Genomic DNA, 19919 nt, shown 5'->3' with positions numbered 1-19919 from the left:
TTAAAGGAATGTATTTTAAATCTCACGTCTATATCGTTTTAAATCAATATTTAGCAGCACAAACTGTGGGTTTAAGGGGCACAGAATTCCATAGTAAGATCAGTGCTGAGCTTAGGACCGTCCTTATACTTTATTTTCTGAAAAGTGTTTTTTGGATGCTCAAGGAAATAGCAGCTAAGAAGATGAATGCCCCAATGACTGGTTATGGTTATATCACACCTGTAGCCAGACCATCTAGCAACCTCTCACTGCCCTGTATGATGCAAGAGTGATATTTAACCATGCTCACTGTGACCACCAACTAGCTGTCCTAAATTGAACGCAGGATGAGGGTTTCCAGGCCCCTGCTCAGCAGAGGTGGTGACTTCTTCTTCTGAAGCTTTCAGTGTTTGAATGGGGAAGTTGTTCCCTCAGAAGCTGAAGGGAGCTGTGAAACTGCAGGCTCCTACAGGGCTTGGTTGTGACCACAGTATAAGAGTTAAATCACTGTTGCTAATATGGAAACCTGGGTGCTCTTGTCCCTTAGTGGAATACTTGACCTTTCATCAGGCACAGGGGCCTCCAGTCAATTAGGCAGGCAATGAAGGAAACATATTTGCATAGCATTCTCAGGGCAAAGGTTTCTGTGAGTCACTCTGGGTGCACTTTTCATTAACATATGTTGTTTTCGGTGCTGCTGGAGGGCTACAATAAATTGATTAGCCTCTTTAAAATTTATCATAAAATTGTATTAACAAAATGGTAAATACATTACACAGAGACTATAATCACGGGATGTTTACATAATGCCCACTGTGGACAAGTACTAAATACCATAAAAGACCTGAGACCCCCCCCGAAAAGTCTGCAAGTTCTGGCTCTCACAAGGCAGCTAGAGCACCATTGTTGTTGCTGTTTCTCCTCCTGCTCCTCTTCCCCCTCACATTTCAGCTTCGGAGTTGTGAACTTTGCTGGTCGTTATTGCAATTCCTATCGCTAGGCTTCCATTGTCAGAAAAGAGTTGAGCCAGGGAAGTGTTCAGCACAAGGCAATCCCCGTCAGAAATGACAGAGTCCACACACTCCAGTACCGACCTGGGGGTTGCCTCCCACTTAAGGCGCCTCTGGTTCCTGTTGAGCTCCAGCCGGTAGGTGAAGTTGTCAGCTTGGGTCGGTGTGCCAATCAGCATCATCGTGGCGAAGAACTGCGGGTGGCCTGCATACTTCTCCTGCTTCCTGAGTACCAGCAAAAACTGGTGGCCAAGGCAAGAGTGCATGATGATCCAGTCTGTGGGTGCGGGCAGGTGCATGTCCGTGGCCAGGAAGACAATCTCTGCACCCTGAAGGATGTTGATGTGATGGGTCTGCCTCAGGTGGGACACCACCACCTCCAGGTGCCCTTCCCATGGGCAGGAAAAGAGTGGGCACATGCAGGGAACCAGCTGGGGGTCATGCACTGCTTCATGATGATGGCAGGGAGGAAGGATGCCTCGCTCCGTGGACGTCTGCGCAGCTGCACAGAGGGTTGGCGCATACTACAAGAAGAGAGAAATTACATGTGATAGCAGGTGGACCAAGAATCAGTGTAGATATGCAAGATATAGACCCTGCAGATATCAATCACCTAACACTCCACCTAAAATAGCACTAGTGGGATTGCAGGGAACTCAGTACTCTGGACATCAGAGGCAATTCTGACCTGGATCTGCACAACAAAAAGTGCCTCGTTCTCCAGGAAGAGAGAAACTGTTTGAGTCATGGTAAATCACTTAAAATGAAAATGATGTATGTGTTTAAAGAGCGATTTCATTAGTTTAGGGGGAAAAATCTGATTAAAAGAAGAAAAAACAACAAAACAAGAACAGCATGGGGCATTTTATATAGTTAAGGCTTTTACTGCTCAGAACAAGGAAATGAAATATGTATGGCATTATTATTCTTTACTGAAACATACATGCAAATACAGGCATTTTTCCTGAAACAATAAGCTTTATAACATTCATAATTTGTGAAATAAAAGTCAGATTTTTATTGTATACAATACCTTCATTATTTTTTTTTTTGGTCAATATATTTGTGCCTAATAGATGCACTTACCTCTATAAATCTTAAATTGCTCTCAAAGGTGAATGGATGGCAAATTTAGGGCATTTTTGCAGTAAAGTAAATTTGGATTAAGGTAGGGCTGCTCGCTAAAAAGGCAGTAGCTCTTGCAGAAGCTTTCCACATGAGGACTAGAAAGCAAATTGCTCTGCCTCTGTCAAGTGGATGCTGTTGAAGAGAAATAAGTCTTATTCAACCAAAAGTGTATTCACAAGTAATGCTATTCAGGAAGAGTAATGGCTTTCCACAATAACTCTGTGCATAGACAAACCCTAAAGCGCAGGCATGCTGGTCATGATTCATTCAACCCAATTTTAAACATTTACTTCAGCCAACCAAGCCACTTTGGACTGCCTCTGCAGTCTGTAGGGTGCGGCAGCCCTTACAGCAGAGGATGCAGACCTCAGGCGGAGTAATTCACATTCTAAAGGTGACATCAGCTGATGCCAGACAGACTGAAATCCAGTCTGTCTAGTTGTACCTAACTTTTGGCTGTTTAATAAGTTTTTGTCTTTGAACCCCTCTTCTAAGAGTGTGTCTCATATATCCATTAATGTCTCTTATAAGAGTACATACATATATATGTACATTTCGCTTAATCTTATGTTTTTGGAAGATTCATGTAATTCCCTGAATACTGTCCCATTTTAATATATGTATATGCCACTCATTTTAATATATGTACCCAAAATTTCAGGAACTACGTCATAGTTCTAACCTCTAACAGTTGTTCTCTTCCATACCATATCCAAGACATAGCAGATTTGGGATTTATTTGGGTTTTTTTTGGGTAGAGACTTGTTTTAATCAGGGGCAAGCATAATCCCATAAAATGGGTGCTAAATTTGTTGCAAATGGTGTATTTCTCATCTCTTTATGGATATCATGGTGCCTTTCATTACAGCCTTGCTGTAAGCAGTTTTACTTTCCAGGTTGTTTTGGAAGGCAATTTTTTGGGTGAATTGTCCTAACTCTCAGATGACCAAGGCTTCCTTGCCAACCAGGATGACAAGTCCTGGATCTCTGTTCTCACTTTGTCAGTAGCTGCCCAGGAATGTGATGGGCAGAGCAAGGTTGTGATTGCTGCTGCTGTGAAATTCATGTTTCCTCCCAAGGCACTGGATGTCAAAGGGAGCTGTTTCTTCTTCCTCTGGCATTTGATGTGAAGAATAATTGACTAATTAAGCCCTATTATTGAAACTTCCTTTTTCTTTGGAGAATTATTACTTCAATAGTACAGTTCTACTTTTCCCTTCCTCATTTTTTATTTGTTTTGCTGTGTAAAATTCAAGAATATAAACTTTCCAGGAACATAATGAATTGAGGACAGATAAATGACTATCATTGTCTGGGAAATAAAACAGGTCATTATAAACTAATCAAGGTTTGTGGCATTAGCTGCCTGCTTATCGCAGTGGGATTACTGGTTCACACTTAATTCTGCATTAATTTTTGCATCCTATTAGGATGAAAGTTATGGTTAATTTAAACTCTTTTTGGTGAAGGAGGGTATTGCAATGGCAGATCATAAAAGCCTTAAAAAAAAAAATCCCTGAAATGCTAATTGCCTCATAAAATGAATTCTAATCTCCCAATCTAATACAGTGGGTGTGAGCAATTACTTTCTCTCACCAAACTGTTAATGCAACATTAGTGATTATACTAATTAAAACTAATGAACTCGTACTCACATGCTGATAAACCTCTCAACCACTCAACAAGTTCCAGCCTTCTATCAGTTTTATTTAACTCCCCTTTTGGAAGATGAATCTTAAATTAACCTCTTGAATAACATTTAAAATTAGGTTTTGAAATGTGAAGCTTTATAGACTGTGTATAATTCTTCTCCAAAGATTACCAGAGTCAGAGAAACCATTTCCACTGAGGATTTAATTGAATTTAGAGATGCATTCTCCTAATTTGATAAGCATGGAGACCAACGGTAGCTCATCCATCTAAACTGCATCCAAGGTAAGAAAATAGAAATATCTTCAAAAAATCTCTTTATGACGAACACATTTCTATGGCTTAGGAATTAGGAATATAAATTACAATGAGCAATTTATTCAATGCATCTTTCTTCTTTGCTTAATTTGTGATTTTGTGTGTATGTGCACAAATAATTGTGAATTCTCTTTCACATCTCATATTTATGAAACATTCTCAAAACCTTTCCATGAACCACTTCAGCAAAAGATTTCTGGTCTGACTTTGTTCATTTCAGGTTTACTGAAAATTCTGAAATCCAGGACAAACCAATGATCTATTTTTATTCTCTGACTAGGTGAGAACCATCTTCAAAATCTGATTTCTGAATTATTCAACATTCCTGTTTCTAAACTCTAAATTTGTGGTATTTTTAAATAAACATTTAATAATTCTCTGTCACTGTAAAAGAAAGTCTCAGAGGAAACTATTATTTTACTCTTACTTTTGAGGTATGAATGTAACTATTGGGGTGTCTGTGCCCTTGTTGGTGATTCATATGACTGTGAATTGAAACACTAAAATTGAAATGCAAAATGGGCATAAAATGGTCACCTTGAGTGTATTTAAATGCTTGAATAAATATTTATGAACATTTTTTCCTCATGTTTAATCTCCTCCAGTATTTACTTTCCATCATTTATTGCCCGATTACCTAATAAAATTAGGTTTATTATATTGTTGTGTCAGTCTAATATTATTCTCAATTATCTTTTAGCCTGTTGGCCAATTTTAGTCAAACTGAATTGTGGGATAGAAATCTCAAATGCTTTAATTTTCAATCATTTTTATGAGAAGAGGCATCAGGGTAGAGAAGTATGACCCTTGCACGTCTCCAGGGAGAAACAGTTTGCCACGTGTGCAGTATTACATTGGCAGACAAGAGGGAACCTAAACAATGGCAGTTTGATCCCAAACGTATTATAGACACCAACGAACCCACATGAGACAGTGTCTTTGTGAACAGGAGAAAAGGCTTCAGCCAGAGTGCTCCTCATTAGACGCAACATAATCCCACCATGAGGCACCAAACCGCAGGAAACCAGGCTCTGCTGCTCACAGAAAAATTTCTTTTTAATGATACAGCTTATTACGGTGTAATTCTTTTTAAGAACAAATAATTTGGCAAAGAGCAATTTATAAACACATGGTGCTTTTCTCAGAAAAAAAAAAAACAAACCATGATTATACTTGGACCTGGGACACAGGCTTTCTGCTAAAAATTCAACAAACCACACTAGGTGTGATTCAGTTGTTTTACCTTTGATGTCTAAGGAGTGGGTGGCTAACTGTGAAGAATATGAGTTCCTTTTACAGCAGAGCCCATGGAGAATGCAATTCACTTGATCCCAAGAGGTGCCAAAGGAACATCCCTCTGGACACCGCTCTCTACACGCAGCCAGGACCAAACACATCCTCAGTGCAGTTTTACCAGTTTCTAGACAAAGAGCAGAAGGGTAACCCTATTTTAGCCAGGGAAGAGCTGTACCACCATGGGCTTCTCCTACTGCATTGGGGACAATACAGCCCGTGGAGAGAGAAGTGGATGCCTATTCACATAAAGGTGTAAATCCTTGGTTCCCTACCACTGCTACACTACTCAAGTCACCTCCAGCGACTTGGTAGAAGTCCCCTGACATTCAGGGGAAGTATGAAGAGTAGATCCAAGAGTTAGAGATCTCCAAGATCTCCAAGAGGTAAAAAAGCCACTAGTACATTTCTGACTCTGCAGCTGCAAAGGTGAGGCACCCACCTGGGAGAAAGGTCTTCGGTATTACTCCTCATGCTCTGAGAGACCTTTTGTATTCGAACTAACAAAGTTTTTAGGTCAACTGTAGTACAAATAGTGGAAACAGAGGCAGCAACCCCCACTGCAGGTCTTCTGGCTGAGCTCATGGTCCTGTGGGATGCAGACACTGGCTATACCACCATCCCTCTAGCCCTGCTCCACATCGGCACAGTTTCAATAGGGACAGCAAGTGTGGCTGCTTCCCTGAGCAGCCAAATGCCTTGCCATTAAAGTTCTGACTTGAAAATGGTGAATTTACTCAAGATAAACTCTGCAGGGTGAGGAAGGGTTGAAACCAGTCCTCCCATCCCACAGGAGGGGGCCCAGACACTGATGACCTGCAGTATATGGAGAGTGAGTAGCACCACCACATTGTAAAAGAATAAACAGGCTCAGGTCTTCAGTGAGAAGGTTAAGTGTCACCTTTCCACACTTTCCAGCGTTCGCCAGTGTTATATTGGGAGTCTGGATGCCTCATTCATACTTACTGTAGTGCACATAATGTGCAAAAATCAGCCTGTGAACAGTGCGAGCGTGTGCTGAGAATATCCTAAGGAGGGAGGACAAGGACTAGTTCACTGCCCAGTGAATAAGGGTTTCTGACAGCAGAACAGGTGCTGCAAATAATCATCCTTTTCCAGACACTTCATGCCCGTGCAACTGTATTTTCTCCAGTGATCACACACACTTTGCAAACACTCATTAATTCACCCATGTGCTGGGCTATTTGCTTGGGGAAGTCTGAAGTGTAGTCTGAAGGCCATCTTGTAGGGCTGCTGAGGAGAGTCACATAGAAAACAGCAAAGATGAAAATAAAGCCACTGGACATGCCAGCCAAACCAAAACAGAAGACAGTGCTCCCACTCTACCCCAGTCCCACTGCAACCTAATCCTCCTCCCAGGAAGGAACTGCTCCTTCCATGTATCCAAACTCTTTCCTCTTCATCCTCAGCTTTCTTGGCTGGATTACAGGAGAGTTGGTAGGAGCTGTATATGTTCATGGCAGCTGCGACTCTTGGCAGGAGCCAGGGGTTGAGAGGGGTTGTGCTAACACCCCTTTTTACAAACCCACCAACTGTGCTGAGGCTACCTCCTCCTATGGTCAACTCCACTATGAGCTATAGTTTCTTATTGTGTATAACTTCGTAAAACTTACATTGTTTGGGGAAATACCTGATTCAGGCTGACTTTAAAATACATATTAAATCACATACACACATACATTAACATAAATACACATATTTATATATAGACTCATAACACATATCCATTTCAACAGTTTCTGAGAATAATGCAGTGGGAGAAAACACACTTTTGTCCAGGTTAGACTATTCTGATACCTTTTTTGTTTAAAAAATAGTGGGATCTGGGGGGATGGAAGCCTATGCATCTTGATTATGAGCTTCTCTTATAAATTTTATTTTATTATTTCTCCTTATGAAAACAGTCCCAAATTTTAGAACGCAGATTTTTTATTAAACCTTCTTTTGAGAGGGGTGCTTTTTGCTGTGTAATTTTTTCTTCTATGAGGCTCATTGCTGTGTCTGTGCATAACAGCCACCTGTCAGGTGATACCCTTGATGTTGAATTGAAGAACAACAGCAATATTTTTTTCTCACTGTTGGGTCAAGGAATTTAGGCATGGAGGGATTAAAGATCCAAGTGTTGTGACCGTACTTTTTTTGTCCAGCTTATATCAACCAGCCCCTGATTTTTCATAGTAGAATTGCCTCTGAGAGCGCTTGATATTTTCTAAATCCAGCCTCCATTAACCTCAAATGCATCTACAAGTGATTAAACTATCTGCAGATCAGGTCCAAGACTTTGGCAATGTGGATTTCCTCACAGCTACAGGAACTCCTTAATAATATGTCATTATTTACCTCATCTTCTCCACCGCCCTGAGTGTGACAAGAAACAACAAGAGATGCAGTCACCCTATAGGTAGGTAAGCAGCCTAGAAATGAGCCTTGAGAACTCAGTGGATTTTTCACTGTGTCCTAAAGATTTCCACAGACAAGGAGACCCAGGCCTGCAGCTGTGAGATGCTTTGAGTGAGCAACTTTCAGGGTTTTCAGCAGCTTTAAGCAACCATGGCAACTTTCAGGGTTTCGGTTGAAACAAATTGGCAATTTCTTTGCTGGAGAAATGTACTATTTATTCAGTTTTCTTACTGTCTTCATCCTCTTTCTGGGCTTCTCAGGGTCTGATTGTTTCTTCTCATCTGTATGGAAACTGCCTCCAATAATTTTCTAATTCTCAGCTTCTTTCTGCCTCACAAAAGCCTTGCCACCCACTAACATCCACCTCCACGTTACTTGCACCCACTGCCTAGGGACAGATGCTCAAAAGAACTATAAAGGTGACATGAAGAAAGTAGTGAGTCTTTTAATCCTGGTCTCCATTTAATTTATCTCCTGCTCTTTTTTAATATGCTAATAAGATTTTTAAAATCTCTCAGATGAAAGAAAAGAGAAGAAAAAAACCCAACCCTCTGAACCTATTTTGTCAAAAGCTATACTTTCATATCTGAAATTAAGAAATCCAAGCCAGGGCTCATGTTGGGGATTTATTTAAAATTTTAATTACACAAAATCTTGTTCATTATGAATGCATCAGTTGAATTCCTTAAGTAGTGAATATTAGTTGCAGCTTTGGCTGTGGGAGGATTTGTTTTTCTACTATCAAAAGACAGCGAGAGGACAACTTCAAGCTTATTTTGCTAATCTCACTTTGCAACATAATCAGGTGTGATTTGGTGACACAGCATAGGGGATGTGTTAATGTCTGTCTTCATGCTAATTACAAACCTCTGAGCATGCAGAAATACCTACAACTTTAGTACACGTCCACACTGTAGCACACACTTCTCTCTATCAGACAACCCTGAATTTTAGATGAAGCCACATCTAGAAGCATTTTGGGGGAAAAAAGTGTTTTCGTGGTAGATATAGCAAGACTATGATACAGCATTTTAAATGTATCCCAGATAGAAAGAAAGACATTATTCCCATATTAAATTCCCCTGTTTTCTTTTTAAAAATAAGTTTTTTCAGCATAAACTGTCATGCAGTCTTGAAGTACAAGCAAAAGAATTGAAGAAACTTGACATTCTGCAATATATTGAAAACAATGTAATGATAATGAAATATAAACAGGATTCATACTAAAGCATTTCAGTTCCACAGATGCTTTCTGAGAGACACTTGTGTAGACATGGGCAGGGTGGAGCAAAGTCATGCTCTTCAGCTCTTCTGCTTTGAAACAAAGTTTGATGAACCCTTCCCAGCCCAGATGGGAGGAGAATGAAACTTCTTGTGTTTCAAACTGAATGGAGACACACCACCTTGCCTTCTCTCAGCCAAAGCTGCAGCTGAGTCAGGGACATTCAGGCAAATGGTCCTGGTTTAGCTGCTGCATTTGATGGATCTCGACATCACTTTCTGTGCTCTCTTTGAGGAATAAAATACACTGAGTAGATATAAGCAAACCACGTGCATGGGCAATTTCTGTGGAGCATCTGGCAGTTATTTGCTAGACAAAATAAATGAAAAGCATGGAGATGAAATGGGTGAAATGGAAACATCTGCACCTGTGGAGATCTGGCAAGTTGGCAAGCTGATACACATCGCCTACTCTGGGATGATTGCCCTATGCATGCTCTAAGGGCTTAACTAAGGATGAAGCTGTAACAACAGGAAAAAAAAGGCATCCTGGCTTTGGGTAAAGACAGTATGAGACCATGACTCTGGGAACAAATAGGATCAGATATGTTCATAGCGCTCAGAGAGCATCCCTGCTCAGTGCAAGGTGCTGCACCCATGCTCACTACCTTCTCCTGCATTTCCTTTCTGCTACTTGAAATCCCCTGATGGAAAAGTGGCTTTCTAGGCATTTTGAAGAGCTTTTCATATGAAGTGGAACAATAGAGGACAATAAACTACTCCTGTTCCTCAAGAAGAAGCCCACTAATGTGCTCTTGCTGGTACAATTTAAGCCCTTTGCAGAGGCACCCAAAAGAGGAGCTGAACTGAAGCTGTTGAGGTGGAGCAGGAGCTGATGCATACCATGGAGGGAGCGGAGACAGACTCTGCCTCTGTCATGAGGAGATTCCCTGAAGGGTAAATGGTTACTGGGGATGAATCTAGATCCTGGATCCTGAGCTACAGCTACTGTCAGCAATAGAGATGGAAAGCGTGGACAGCTACAGGTCAGAAACAGTTTTCCTCCTCTGTTGGTAGTTTGGAGATAATTTCCAAATTTCTGATTTGATCATTTCCATCTCTGGTTCATATCTGGGAGTACCTGAGCACCCTCCTGGCAGACTTCCCAGGCTTGCTGAAAGGCTGAAACCATTAAAGACTTGCAAAAAGCCAGGCTAGAGGGTGAGACATGCCCTTGGGACCTCATTTGTAACTTGTATTCTCTCTGCTGCATTTTAGGACTGGATACAATGCAGTGATAATAAGCCATAGTGCAGTATATTTGATGCTGCATTGCAACTGTTGATGCACTGGGGCATGGAGATGTTTAACCTCTTCTCTTTGGACTAGAAGAAGATTTTATACCTTGTTTTAAGAAAGGGTGATGCCTCTAAACGCCATCCCCTTTGGCCACACAAGGCAAGAATTGAAGCCAAGACACACGCTATCAGCTCTTTCTCCAGAAGGGCAGGGTGCAACCATTGTTTATCACCAGACCGCTCATGAGGCACTGCTGACTGTGGCTCTGTGATGTAGTGAACAGCCTGCATATGTAAAAAGAGATAATAAAAAATGCAGAATTATCTGAAGATTCACTTCATCCTTTATCCACTTTGTATTTTGGATAAAGCCTGTTAATAAAGTGCAAAACCATTATAGGCTTTAATTAAAAGCAAAATGATAAAGTAGTTCCAAGCTGCATCTGCTCTGTCTGATAGGGAAGGCAGAGTTCATAAGAGCCCTGTATCTGACCTGTTGATTTTTTGGTTTACATTCACACTGAGAAAGAAATTAATATGGAAAAGAGTTTAAATAAAAAAAAGGAAGAAGAAATGATTGCCCACTGTGCTGATAAACTTACCAGTTCAGACTGCCTCTAAATAACTCATCTGATATTCATTTACAAGTTACTACAGTAACAGCGTGTCTCCAAGAAAGCAGATTTGCTTAAGTCATCTGAGATAATTAGACCAAATCCACCCTGAGACAATTGAAATTCTTCCCTTCCACCAGACAACCTCCAGCTATCACAATTATATGACACATAAATCCATTAACTGCTCTTTCAGAAACGCACCCTGAGAGTGCCAAAGGATGGCACAAAGGAAGGAGGTAAGGGATGAGGTAGTGATTGTTAAGCAAGCTCACAGACTCTCTTGGTAGAACCAATGTCTCCAATCCCATGTACGTACCCCTTCTGGCCAAGGATCTACTCTGTGGTCTATGTCACATTGGTCTTGCAACCGTCACAAGGTAATGTGCCACCAAACCTGCACCAGGCAGGTCACAACTGAGTGCAGATGCTATGCTGGGGCCATGTAAGTGGGGTGACGAGGTAGCACAGGGCTCACAATGGTGCCAACCCTGTTTTCCTGTCCTGTCTCATAGCTTGTGCCTGTGCCTATGTTTCTGTAACAGTCACTGAGCAATGTATGAGCCATAAGAGACTCCTCATTTTTCGTTAAGATCTTCTCCTAAGAGCTGTGTCTCAGGAAATACAAGAGTGGCTGAATATCATGCCTGTCTCCCTCTTGCTGAGGCATTGCTAGTACCAGCAAGCAATGAGCATCTCAAACCCATCCACAATGGCCTGGTATGGTGGGGTCATGCTCAGGTTTCAGAAACACTAGGAAGAGAAGAAAGGAAAACAGATTGTTCTGGGCTCAGGGTTAACTCTCCATTCCCCTACACATCTCTGCCCCTTCTCCACTAGTGACATTCAGCTTGCCCTTGCTCTGGGTACCTGCAATGTGAGTGTGGCATTGAATGAAGAAGTCTACCTGTTACAAGACAACCTAAAATTCATTATTATTCTACTGTCAGCTGAAAGTGTGTCTTGAGTTTGTGCAGTCAGGCTTAAGAAGAGGGAAAAAAACCACAAAACACAAAACAACCCAGAAAACTTGTGCGAGCCGTTAGCTTTGGGCATGAAAAATAAACTTCAAGTTTGGGTAAATTTATTTAGTTTCTGTAATGTATGCAGATGTTTCAATGATATATTCTTTGCAGTAAGGAAAGGGAAATTTCTCTGGGAACATTTGGCTTGTGTCACAAATACTTCTTTTAATTTTGTGCAAATCATAGGCTGTTTGTTCTTTTTCTTTCCCTTAAAATTTTTGAAGATAGTTCTTCTAGAAGTTTTATTCACATGGGGAGGATGTAGGTGTAAAGAAAGAACAGAAAAGGAGGCTCAGCTTAGCCAGAGAAGACGATGTTCCAGCCCTATTAATAGAGTGAAAATTTAAAGGATTTTGTTGAAGGAAAAAAGCCCCAAAAATCCGCAACAATGTTCTAGGTTAAAATTTCTGCTTACAGAAAGCTACTGTCTATCCTATCCAGGAGGGGTTGAATCAGTCTCCCTGCTGTGCCTCCTGCAGCACTGCCCTTTTGGGGAGGGAATCCCCTGGCATCCTCTAGCCTGCTGGCAGCTCCCCTCTGACCTCGTGTGCCACCCTCAAGAGAATCACAGAAGGTTTGGGGTTAGAAGGGACCTTTGAAGATCATCAAGTCCTACTGCTCTGTCATGGGCGGGGACATCTATCACAAAATGAGGTTGCTCAAAGTCCCATCCAAGCTAGCCTTGAACACTTCCAGGGATGGAGCATCCACAACTTCTCTGGGCAACCTGTTCCCCTGTCTCACTATCCTCATAGTAAAGAGTTTCTTCATTATGTCTAATCTAAACCTGCCCTCTTTCAGTTTAAAACTGTTGCTCTTTGTCCTGTTACTACAGGCCCTGGTGAAAAGTGTCTCTGTCTTTTTTATCAGCCCTTTATGAATTGAAAAGTTGCAATGAGATCTTCCTGGAAACTTCTCCCACCCCAACTCTCTCAGCCTGTTTTCATAGGAGAAACACTCCAGCCCTCTGATCACCTTCATGGCCCTCCTTTGAATCTGTTCTAAGAGGTTCACATCATTCTTATGTTGGGGACCCCCAGAGCTGGATGCACTATTCCAGATAGGGTCTCACAAGAGGGAAGTAGACAGGCAGAATCATCTCTTCTGATCTGCTGGTCACATTTATTCTTATACAGACCAGGATATGGTTGTCTTTCTGGGCTGCAAGCACCTATTGCCAAGTCATATCCGATTTTATATGGACGTGTACCCCGAAGTACAAGTCTCCACAGGACTGCTCCATATCCATTCACCACTCAGCCTGTGTTGATACCCAGGTGCAGGGCCTTACACTTGGCCTTGTTGAACTTCATGAGATTCATGAGGCCCTACTCCTCAAGCCTGCCAAGGTCTCTTTGGATGGCATCCCTTCCCTCGAGTGAATCAGCTGCACCTTCAGCTTGATGTCATCTGCGAACTTGTTGAGGGTGCACTCAATCCCACTGTCTATGTCTTTCATGAAGATTTTAAGTAGTATTGGTCCCACTATGGACCCTTGTGGGACACACCGCTCATTACTGGTTTCTACTTGGATACCAAGCCATTGACTGTAATTCTTTGGATGCTGCCATCCATCCAGTCAATTCCTTATCCATCTAACAGTCCATCCATCAAACCCATCTCTCTCCAATTTAGAGCTGAGAATATTGTGGGGGATTGTATCAAAGGCCTTACAGAAGTTGATGACATCTGTAGCTCTTGTCCAATGATGCAGTCACTACGTTGAAGAAGGCTACTAAAATAGTCAGGCATGATTTGTCCTTGGTGAAACCATATAAGCTGTCTCTAATCACCCATCTTCCTCATGTTTTGACATCTTCCAGGAGGATCTGCTCCAGGATATTACCAGACACTGAGGTGAGGCTGACTGATTGGATTTTACCAGGGGATGATGATGTTGTTCGTGGGTAAAACATGAACAATCAGAGGTGAGAGACTCATCATGCCGTACAGCTGCAGTCCCTAGAGTCTAGTTGTTTTTAAAGTTGGAAATCCATTGGCATAGACTGTGCAGCTCTGGCTGCAGCACCATAGGCTCTTTCTATCAGCTCTAGTCTCCCTGGTTCTCTGTTTTAAAATTTCCTGTTTCAGTGTAAGAGTAACACTGGGGAAAGGGGGAAGAGGGGCCACATTTCTTATTCAAAGCCATTCTCACACTTTAGTGTCCCTCCTCACAACCTCACTTGTCTTATGGGAAGGTTTTATGTTTTAACTTCAGTCAGGTCCTCCCCATGCAGGCAACTTAACACGTGTCCCTATAAACTTGTCTGGCTGTACAATACTGCATAACTTGCACATCATAAAAGTGAATAATTTTACAACTGTTCTGATACACTTATGGGTTTTGAGGATTTGAGAGTGAAGTAGATTTTCTAAATTTATTTTCAGCTTTCTATAGAGAGCTTTTTATACAGCTTTCTGTGTGATGTTATTGAACAAGATGACAGACCACTCATTTTATCACATCAAAGGTGTTCCCAGGACAAACTCTTTTCCTTCTTCCCAAAAGGCTGCAAGGAGGAAGCGTGGCATCTAAGGGATGAGAGACTGAGGGAAGATCTTCTTCCTGTCTCTCATACTGCAGTGTTGCCTACCTACCCCCTGGGCAGGGTGCACCATGTTAGAGAGGGAAACAGCCTCATTGCCCTCTGAGGATGCCCTCAGTCCACAGAGATTCCTGCTGCAGTACCTGCTCCATGTTGGGCTATGATTCTGGGGTGAAGAGCATGGGTTTGCTACAAGGAACTGTCCACCCCTGTGACAACCTGAGTCAGTCAGGGTGGGCATTACACCACCTTCTGGTTTCATAAAGGGCTAGGAGAGCTCAGGGAAGCCCTTTGGGATCAGGTGTAACAAACAGGAATGTCTATGTAATGTTTTATGCAGCCTGCCATGCCAAAGGCACGAATCACGTGTGAAGTTACTGCAAGAGAGACACACGTTCTCCCAAGGGGAACAACTCAAGTGTTGCTTCAACTTCACCAGCAGCTACTTGCTCAGTGAAGGCTGTTAGGCACCTTCATACCCCTGTCAACATAGCTTCCATCTGTCTTTAAAAGCCTTCGTTTCCTTCTTTTCCACCCTATAAGCATGCAGTGATGGCTTACTCCGTAATTTCCAAATCCACAGCGAGTCCATGGTAATTCAGGATAACATCTTTTAGATGGGGGGGGCTTGCAAAGACTTTTAGGATAAAGATAACATTACTAGGCAGAATAAACACCTGTGACAAACAACTGGATAAATTTTGGGTGGGATTTGTCTTGTCTAAGTGTATTTATCTAAAAGATAGACATGTTCAAATCTGACCTACTCATGAAGCTTAATCTCCTTAATAATGGAGATAAGATGTACCTCCACAAAGTTATTCATCATCCTTGTGTTGAACATGTCCATCTTCAGGGAGAGATGAAATTACTGAGAGCACCTGCAGGAGATGTTCACTTCTCTTCCTTGTCTAGAAGTGGAGTTGGGGTCACTGGCCCAGCACTGGACATCAGACTTGAGAAGTTTCCCCGTGTTCACTATATCAGGAGAATCACAACTCTGAGTAGCAAGGGTGTCAGGACACAGCCACTGTGACTGTTTAATGGATGATTATGAGCTACCTATTTGCCCAATGCAGAAAATCCCTGGAGCTGTCACGTTTTCTTCTCAGCTAAGGGCTGGTCATCCTAATTTTCAGTCCTCTAGATTTAACAATGAAATAAAACTAATTTACAGCTCTTTCTATTAGGAGGACAAATTTTCATCTCTGTCCTTTGGGTGAGAGGCCCTATAACAAATTAATGATTACTTATCCATGATACCTATTAGAGATTGCAGTTGGGTCATCTCATTTGTTGTTTGAACACAAGGAATTAAGAGCCCTAGCAGGGCTGTCACAAAAATTGAATTGATAATGAGATGAACACTGCTTTTACCAGAGGTTCTTTCTAGAATTAAATATGGGAAAAGCTCAGTGATGACAGGACCTTAAGCTGTGGACCTGAATCATAGAGCCTAGTAGGACTTTCCACTTGCACAGGCTTCCTCCCATTGCTACCAGGAATTGCAATCTAGCTGCCACACGGTAGAATTCACAGAGACAAAGGAGCAGTTAGCCATGTACTTGCTTGGCCCTTTTCCCTCCATCATTGTCTGCAGCTAAATAGCCCACCAAAGGGACAGTTTACTCTGAACTGCAGCCACCCTGACAGATTCCTGTGTACTTAGTCTAATGCTGATTGAAGACCAGTCCCTGCTGCCAGGTAACAAAGCTGATCTCCTTCAAAAGCATCCTCAGTGCAGGGAAACAAATAGCTTTGAAGTTTTACGAGAAATGTTGAAGAATGGCACAGATAACCTGACTTTGAGCTGTGTGAAGGCGAAATTATACCCTAGTAGTTCTGCAGAGTCTCAAGCTCAAGACACACATATTTGGCTTCTGCTCAGATCCTTCTGCCCCTAGACTGTGGAGTCATCACAGCTGTGCACCTCAGCACCACAGTGCCTGTCCACTCTGGATCAACCTTCCCCGACCCAGCAATATTGCTCTCCTCCCTGCAACCTGCCCTGACTCACCAGGCTTTCCCCATCGTGCAACACAGTGCCCTGGCATTGTCTCATATATTGAAGGAAAGAAAATTGTAATAATTGACTGCCATTTATTAAACTACAAGCTAGCCATTAGTTAACTCATTGTTCTTGTTTGTCCCAGTCATAAGATGGAAAACTGACCCGTTTTCTCTCACTCATAGAAGTCTGTCCACATTCTGTTACAGAGTATATCCACAGAGAAAGTACCCAGAGCAGTATTCTACTCTTACCAGGTCCATTAAGGATCTTTCCTCTCTAAACTGGGGTTGCAGCTTGGCACTGGATGGAAGGAAATCTGAACTATAACTCTTTTTTCTACAGCAGAGCAGGAGAGCTTACCGCCCTGTTTTCGTGGGCTCAAGGAAACACAAACAGGAGGCTCTGCAAGGTTATGGTGGGAAGCTATATGGCAAGACCTGCTTCAAATTTAGACCAGAAGATAAATGATCAGTGAAAGACCTCGCTGTTTTCCTCCATCCACAGCCACTTAGGTCAGTTCACTCCAGCACAGAACAGAGCTGTATGAACATAGATCCTCCACCACTGCAAACCAGAGAAACCAGTACTCAGCAGCATGAAATGAAGATCGTTAACTTCATCCCTGTTTAGCCTCATTCCTGCTTGGGGTCTTGTCACACAGGTGAGAGCAGCTAACTTCAGGGCAGGTAGTGTAGAACCTTTTTCCACAGAAAGTGCTGATGCAGTTATAATGGGAAACCTCCCACCCCCTCTCTGTTGCTGCAGTCCCAACTTAAGGATCACAAATGCTCTTTCCCTAGAGATCCTTTGTGTCTCTGGTGGACTTGAGGAAGTGACATCAGCATTGCAAAGGCAGACCTGCAAGTCTCATCTCTGTTTTCCACATGAGCTTTCTCCTCATTTATTTCTGCTGCCTGTTTTACATGAAGATCTACTTTAGCTTTGGGGCTTGCTCCAACACAATTTGCTAAAATTATATCAAGTATTGATTGGTCACAAACATATTACAGGGCAATGCTATTGAGCATACATTAAGTAAATGGAGGAACAGGCCCATGCTGCTTTTCTTCTTTTATCAGAATGGTAGTCAGCAGCAGCAGAGTTGTACAAAATCTGAAACTGGCCAGAGATTGTCCAAATTATTAGACTATGGAGAAGACTAGGTGTTGTGTTAAATGCCGTGGGCCTGGTACTGCCCTTGGGTACAGAGTAGTTACATAAAAGGTCTTGTGAAATGAGAATGGTTTAAGGAAAAGAAACCTTGCAATTCAAGACCCTCAGCACTGTGGTGATATGCCATACTGATCTGTGTTTCATTTGCACTTATTATTGCTCAATATTTAATTTCATTTTTACTTAGAAAGGTGCCCTGGTGACAGTGACGGCTGGCGACTATATGTCAAGTCATGCAACTCGGGTAATCAAGAAAGGACAGTAAGAGAAGAGCAAAGAGGAGATACAGTTGCAACTCCAGGTGGTGGACATTAAGGTGACACTGGTAGAAGACGAGAGGAAAGTGAAAGTTTCAGGATGAGAAACTGAGGTTAAAAAGAGTTTTAAGAAGAAATTTTTAATTAAAATATGGAGCAAGGTAAACTACAACTCTTTCTTAACAGTCAGATGTGAAAATGAGTATCATTGACAGCAGTATCAACCTAAAGTAACTTGCAAATGTCCTTTCGCTGGAGTTTCTCGCTACTAACCTTACAAAAGTGACTGCAGTTAAAGAAATGCAGGCTGGAAATTTAGAAAAGACTGTATTAAATAACATCAGGATTGAGTTAAACCATCTGAAGATGCAGAGTGGCAGAGTTACAGATAAACTTACTTCCTGGTTTGGTCTGACATTGTCCTGATTCTGGTATTGCTTGGCTATTTTTCTCCCCTGCCTGTAAGAGGAGTTGAGAGTGACTAAGCTGAGCTCAGATGCAGGTATCTGGTTTTTGGAGATGAATCCTACCTTGCTTCTGCCTCTGAGCTTCCTGGTCACCTTCGAGCCCTTTGAGTCTGTCTCTTCCTTATTCATCAGTCTGGCCCCACAATGACTTGTCCCCATGTTGCCTCAAGTTTAGAGCATGGTGCTAATAGTGCCAAGGTCATGGGTTCAATGCCCGGTGAGGCCATTCACTTATGAGTTGGACTCAGTGGTCCTTGTGGGTCCCTTCCAACTCAGAATACTCTGTGTAATGGGGTCCTGTTGTTGTCTTTATATCCTTTTCTAGGTCAGTGTTTTTATGAATTTAGGCTCTCCTGATAACATCACTACTCTTCCTTGAACTCTGCCCTAACTGAGCCATGACACATCAACATCCCACTCTAAACTTAGACTGCTTTCAGGATCTCAGCTAGCCAGCTGGAATAACTCTGTGTCCTCTCTTTGCCATGTGAAGATGTACATTGACACTAACCATCCAGGTGATAAATTCTGTTCCACCTGGTCCCTCATGTGAAAGACTCCCTGTGACAAAGCAAGCATCTATGTTTTCAGGGTGGCTTGTAGCCTTTAAAGGGCAATGGTATGCAGATCTTATGTACAAAGCCTAAACTGCCAAATAAAGGAGTTCAAGGGACAAATCTTTGTCCCGAGTTCAGGTGACACAACCTGGCTTACAGACATACCTTTATTGTGGGGAGACAGGGTAAGCTTGAAGCTATGCCATTTAAAAAGTTCTGCAGGTGATCAAGGTCCAGATCTCAAAACCAGGCCTCATTCCTAACTTAAAAACCTAGTCTACCCTTATATAGGTGAATAAAACAGGTCAGGAGTCATTCCTTGGCTCTGAGGACAAGTGGCACATCTTCTGTCCATGTGGTTTAACTTGCCTCTCACACAGAGTGGCTTCTGCATTGTGCTTGGTGGAAACAGCCTCTGGTCTCTCCAAGGCAATTAGGGAAAATGTTTACTGGTATGAGGCAAATCCAGGGAGAATGCTGCCGATCACACTGCTGTGACCTTGGCCTGCTGTGGCTTGGTGGATAGAGCCATATACAAATTTCCCGCGCCCAGAGGTGGCTCAGCACATGCAGGCAAGAGGTAGAAATTCACATCAGGGAATTCATGTGCTGCTTCCCAACCCCTTGAAGGTTAATGGTTACAAAGAGACTGTCAGCTTTAAGGGACATCTTTTGGCACCTTTCCTAAGCACTTGGTCATTTGAAAATGAAAATAATAAGCATTTTCCTGTGGAAGGCCTTTTCTTTTGACATCTTATGTCAAGATGCAGTTACATGTCAGGTACGTGTTTGTTTTCACAAGGCACGATGTAAAAAAACATCTCTTCCTTCAAGTGCACATTGTGTCAGCAGTTCTTTTGGACTGATTTCAACTCCTCAGCTGTACTGCAGCTCTTCTATGTCTAGAAAAGGGCGTTCAGGCTTTACCTTCCCTGTCAGCTGAAGAGTCAC

General features: G+C 42.3%; 1 protein-coding gene across 5 annotated transcripts in view; it reads right to left on the bottom strand.

The window, feature by feature from the left end:
* Positions 1 to 542: 542 nt before the first annotated feature.
* SIAH3 (siah E3 ubiquitin protein ligase family member 3) overlaps positions 543 to 19919 on the bottom strand; it is a 53702-nt gene continuing 34325 nt past the window's right edge. For all 5 annotated transcript variants that reach the window (XM_032679543.1, XM_032679546.1, XM_032679544.1 and 2 more), the window contains one exon: positions 543 to 1513. In XM_032679543.1, the coding sequence (XP_032535434.1) occupies positions 920 to 1513 (594 nt within the window). In that variant the 3' untranslated portion in view covers positions 543 to 919. The remainder of the gene's footprint in view (positions 1514 to 19919) is intronic.

This window comes from Chiroxiphia lanceolata, chromosome 2 (assembly GCF_009829145.1).
Source record: "Chiroxiphia lanceolata isolate bChiLan1 chromosome 2, bChiLan1.pri, whole genome shotgun sequence".
NCBI classification, from domain to species: Eukaryota; Metazoa; Chordata; class Aves; order Passeriformes; family Pipridae; genus Chiroxiphia; species Chiroxiphia lanceolata.
Note: the sequence above shows the minus strand (reverse complement) of the source record. Positions and strands in the feature narration are given on the sequence as shown.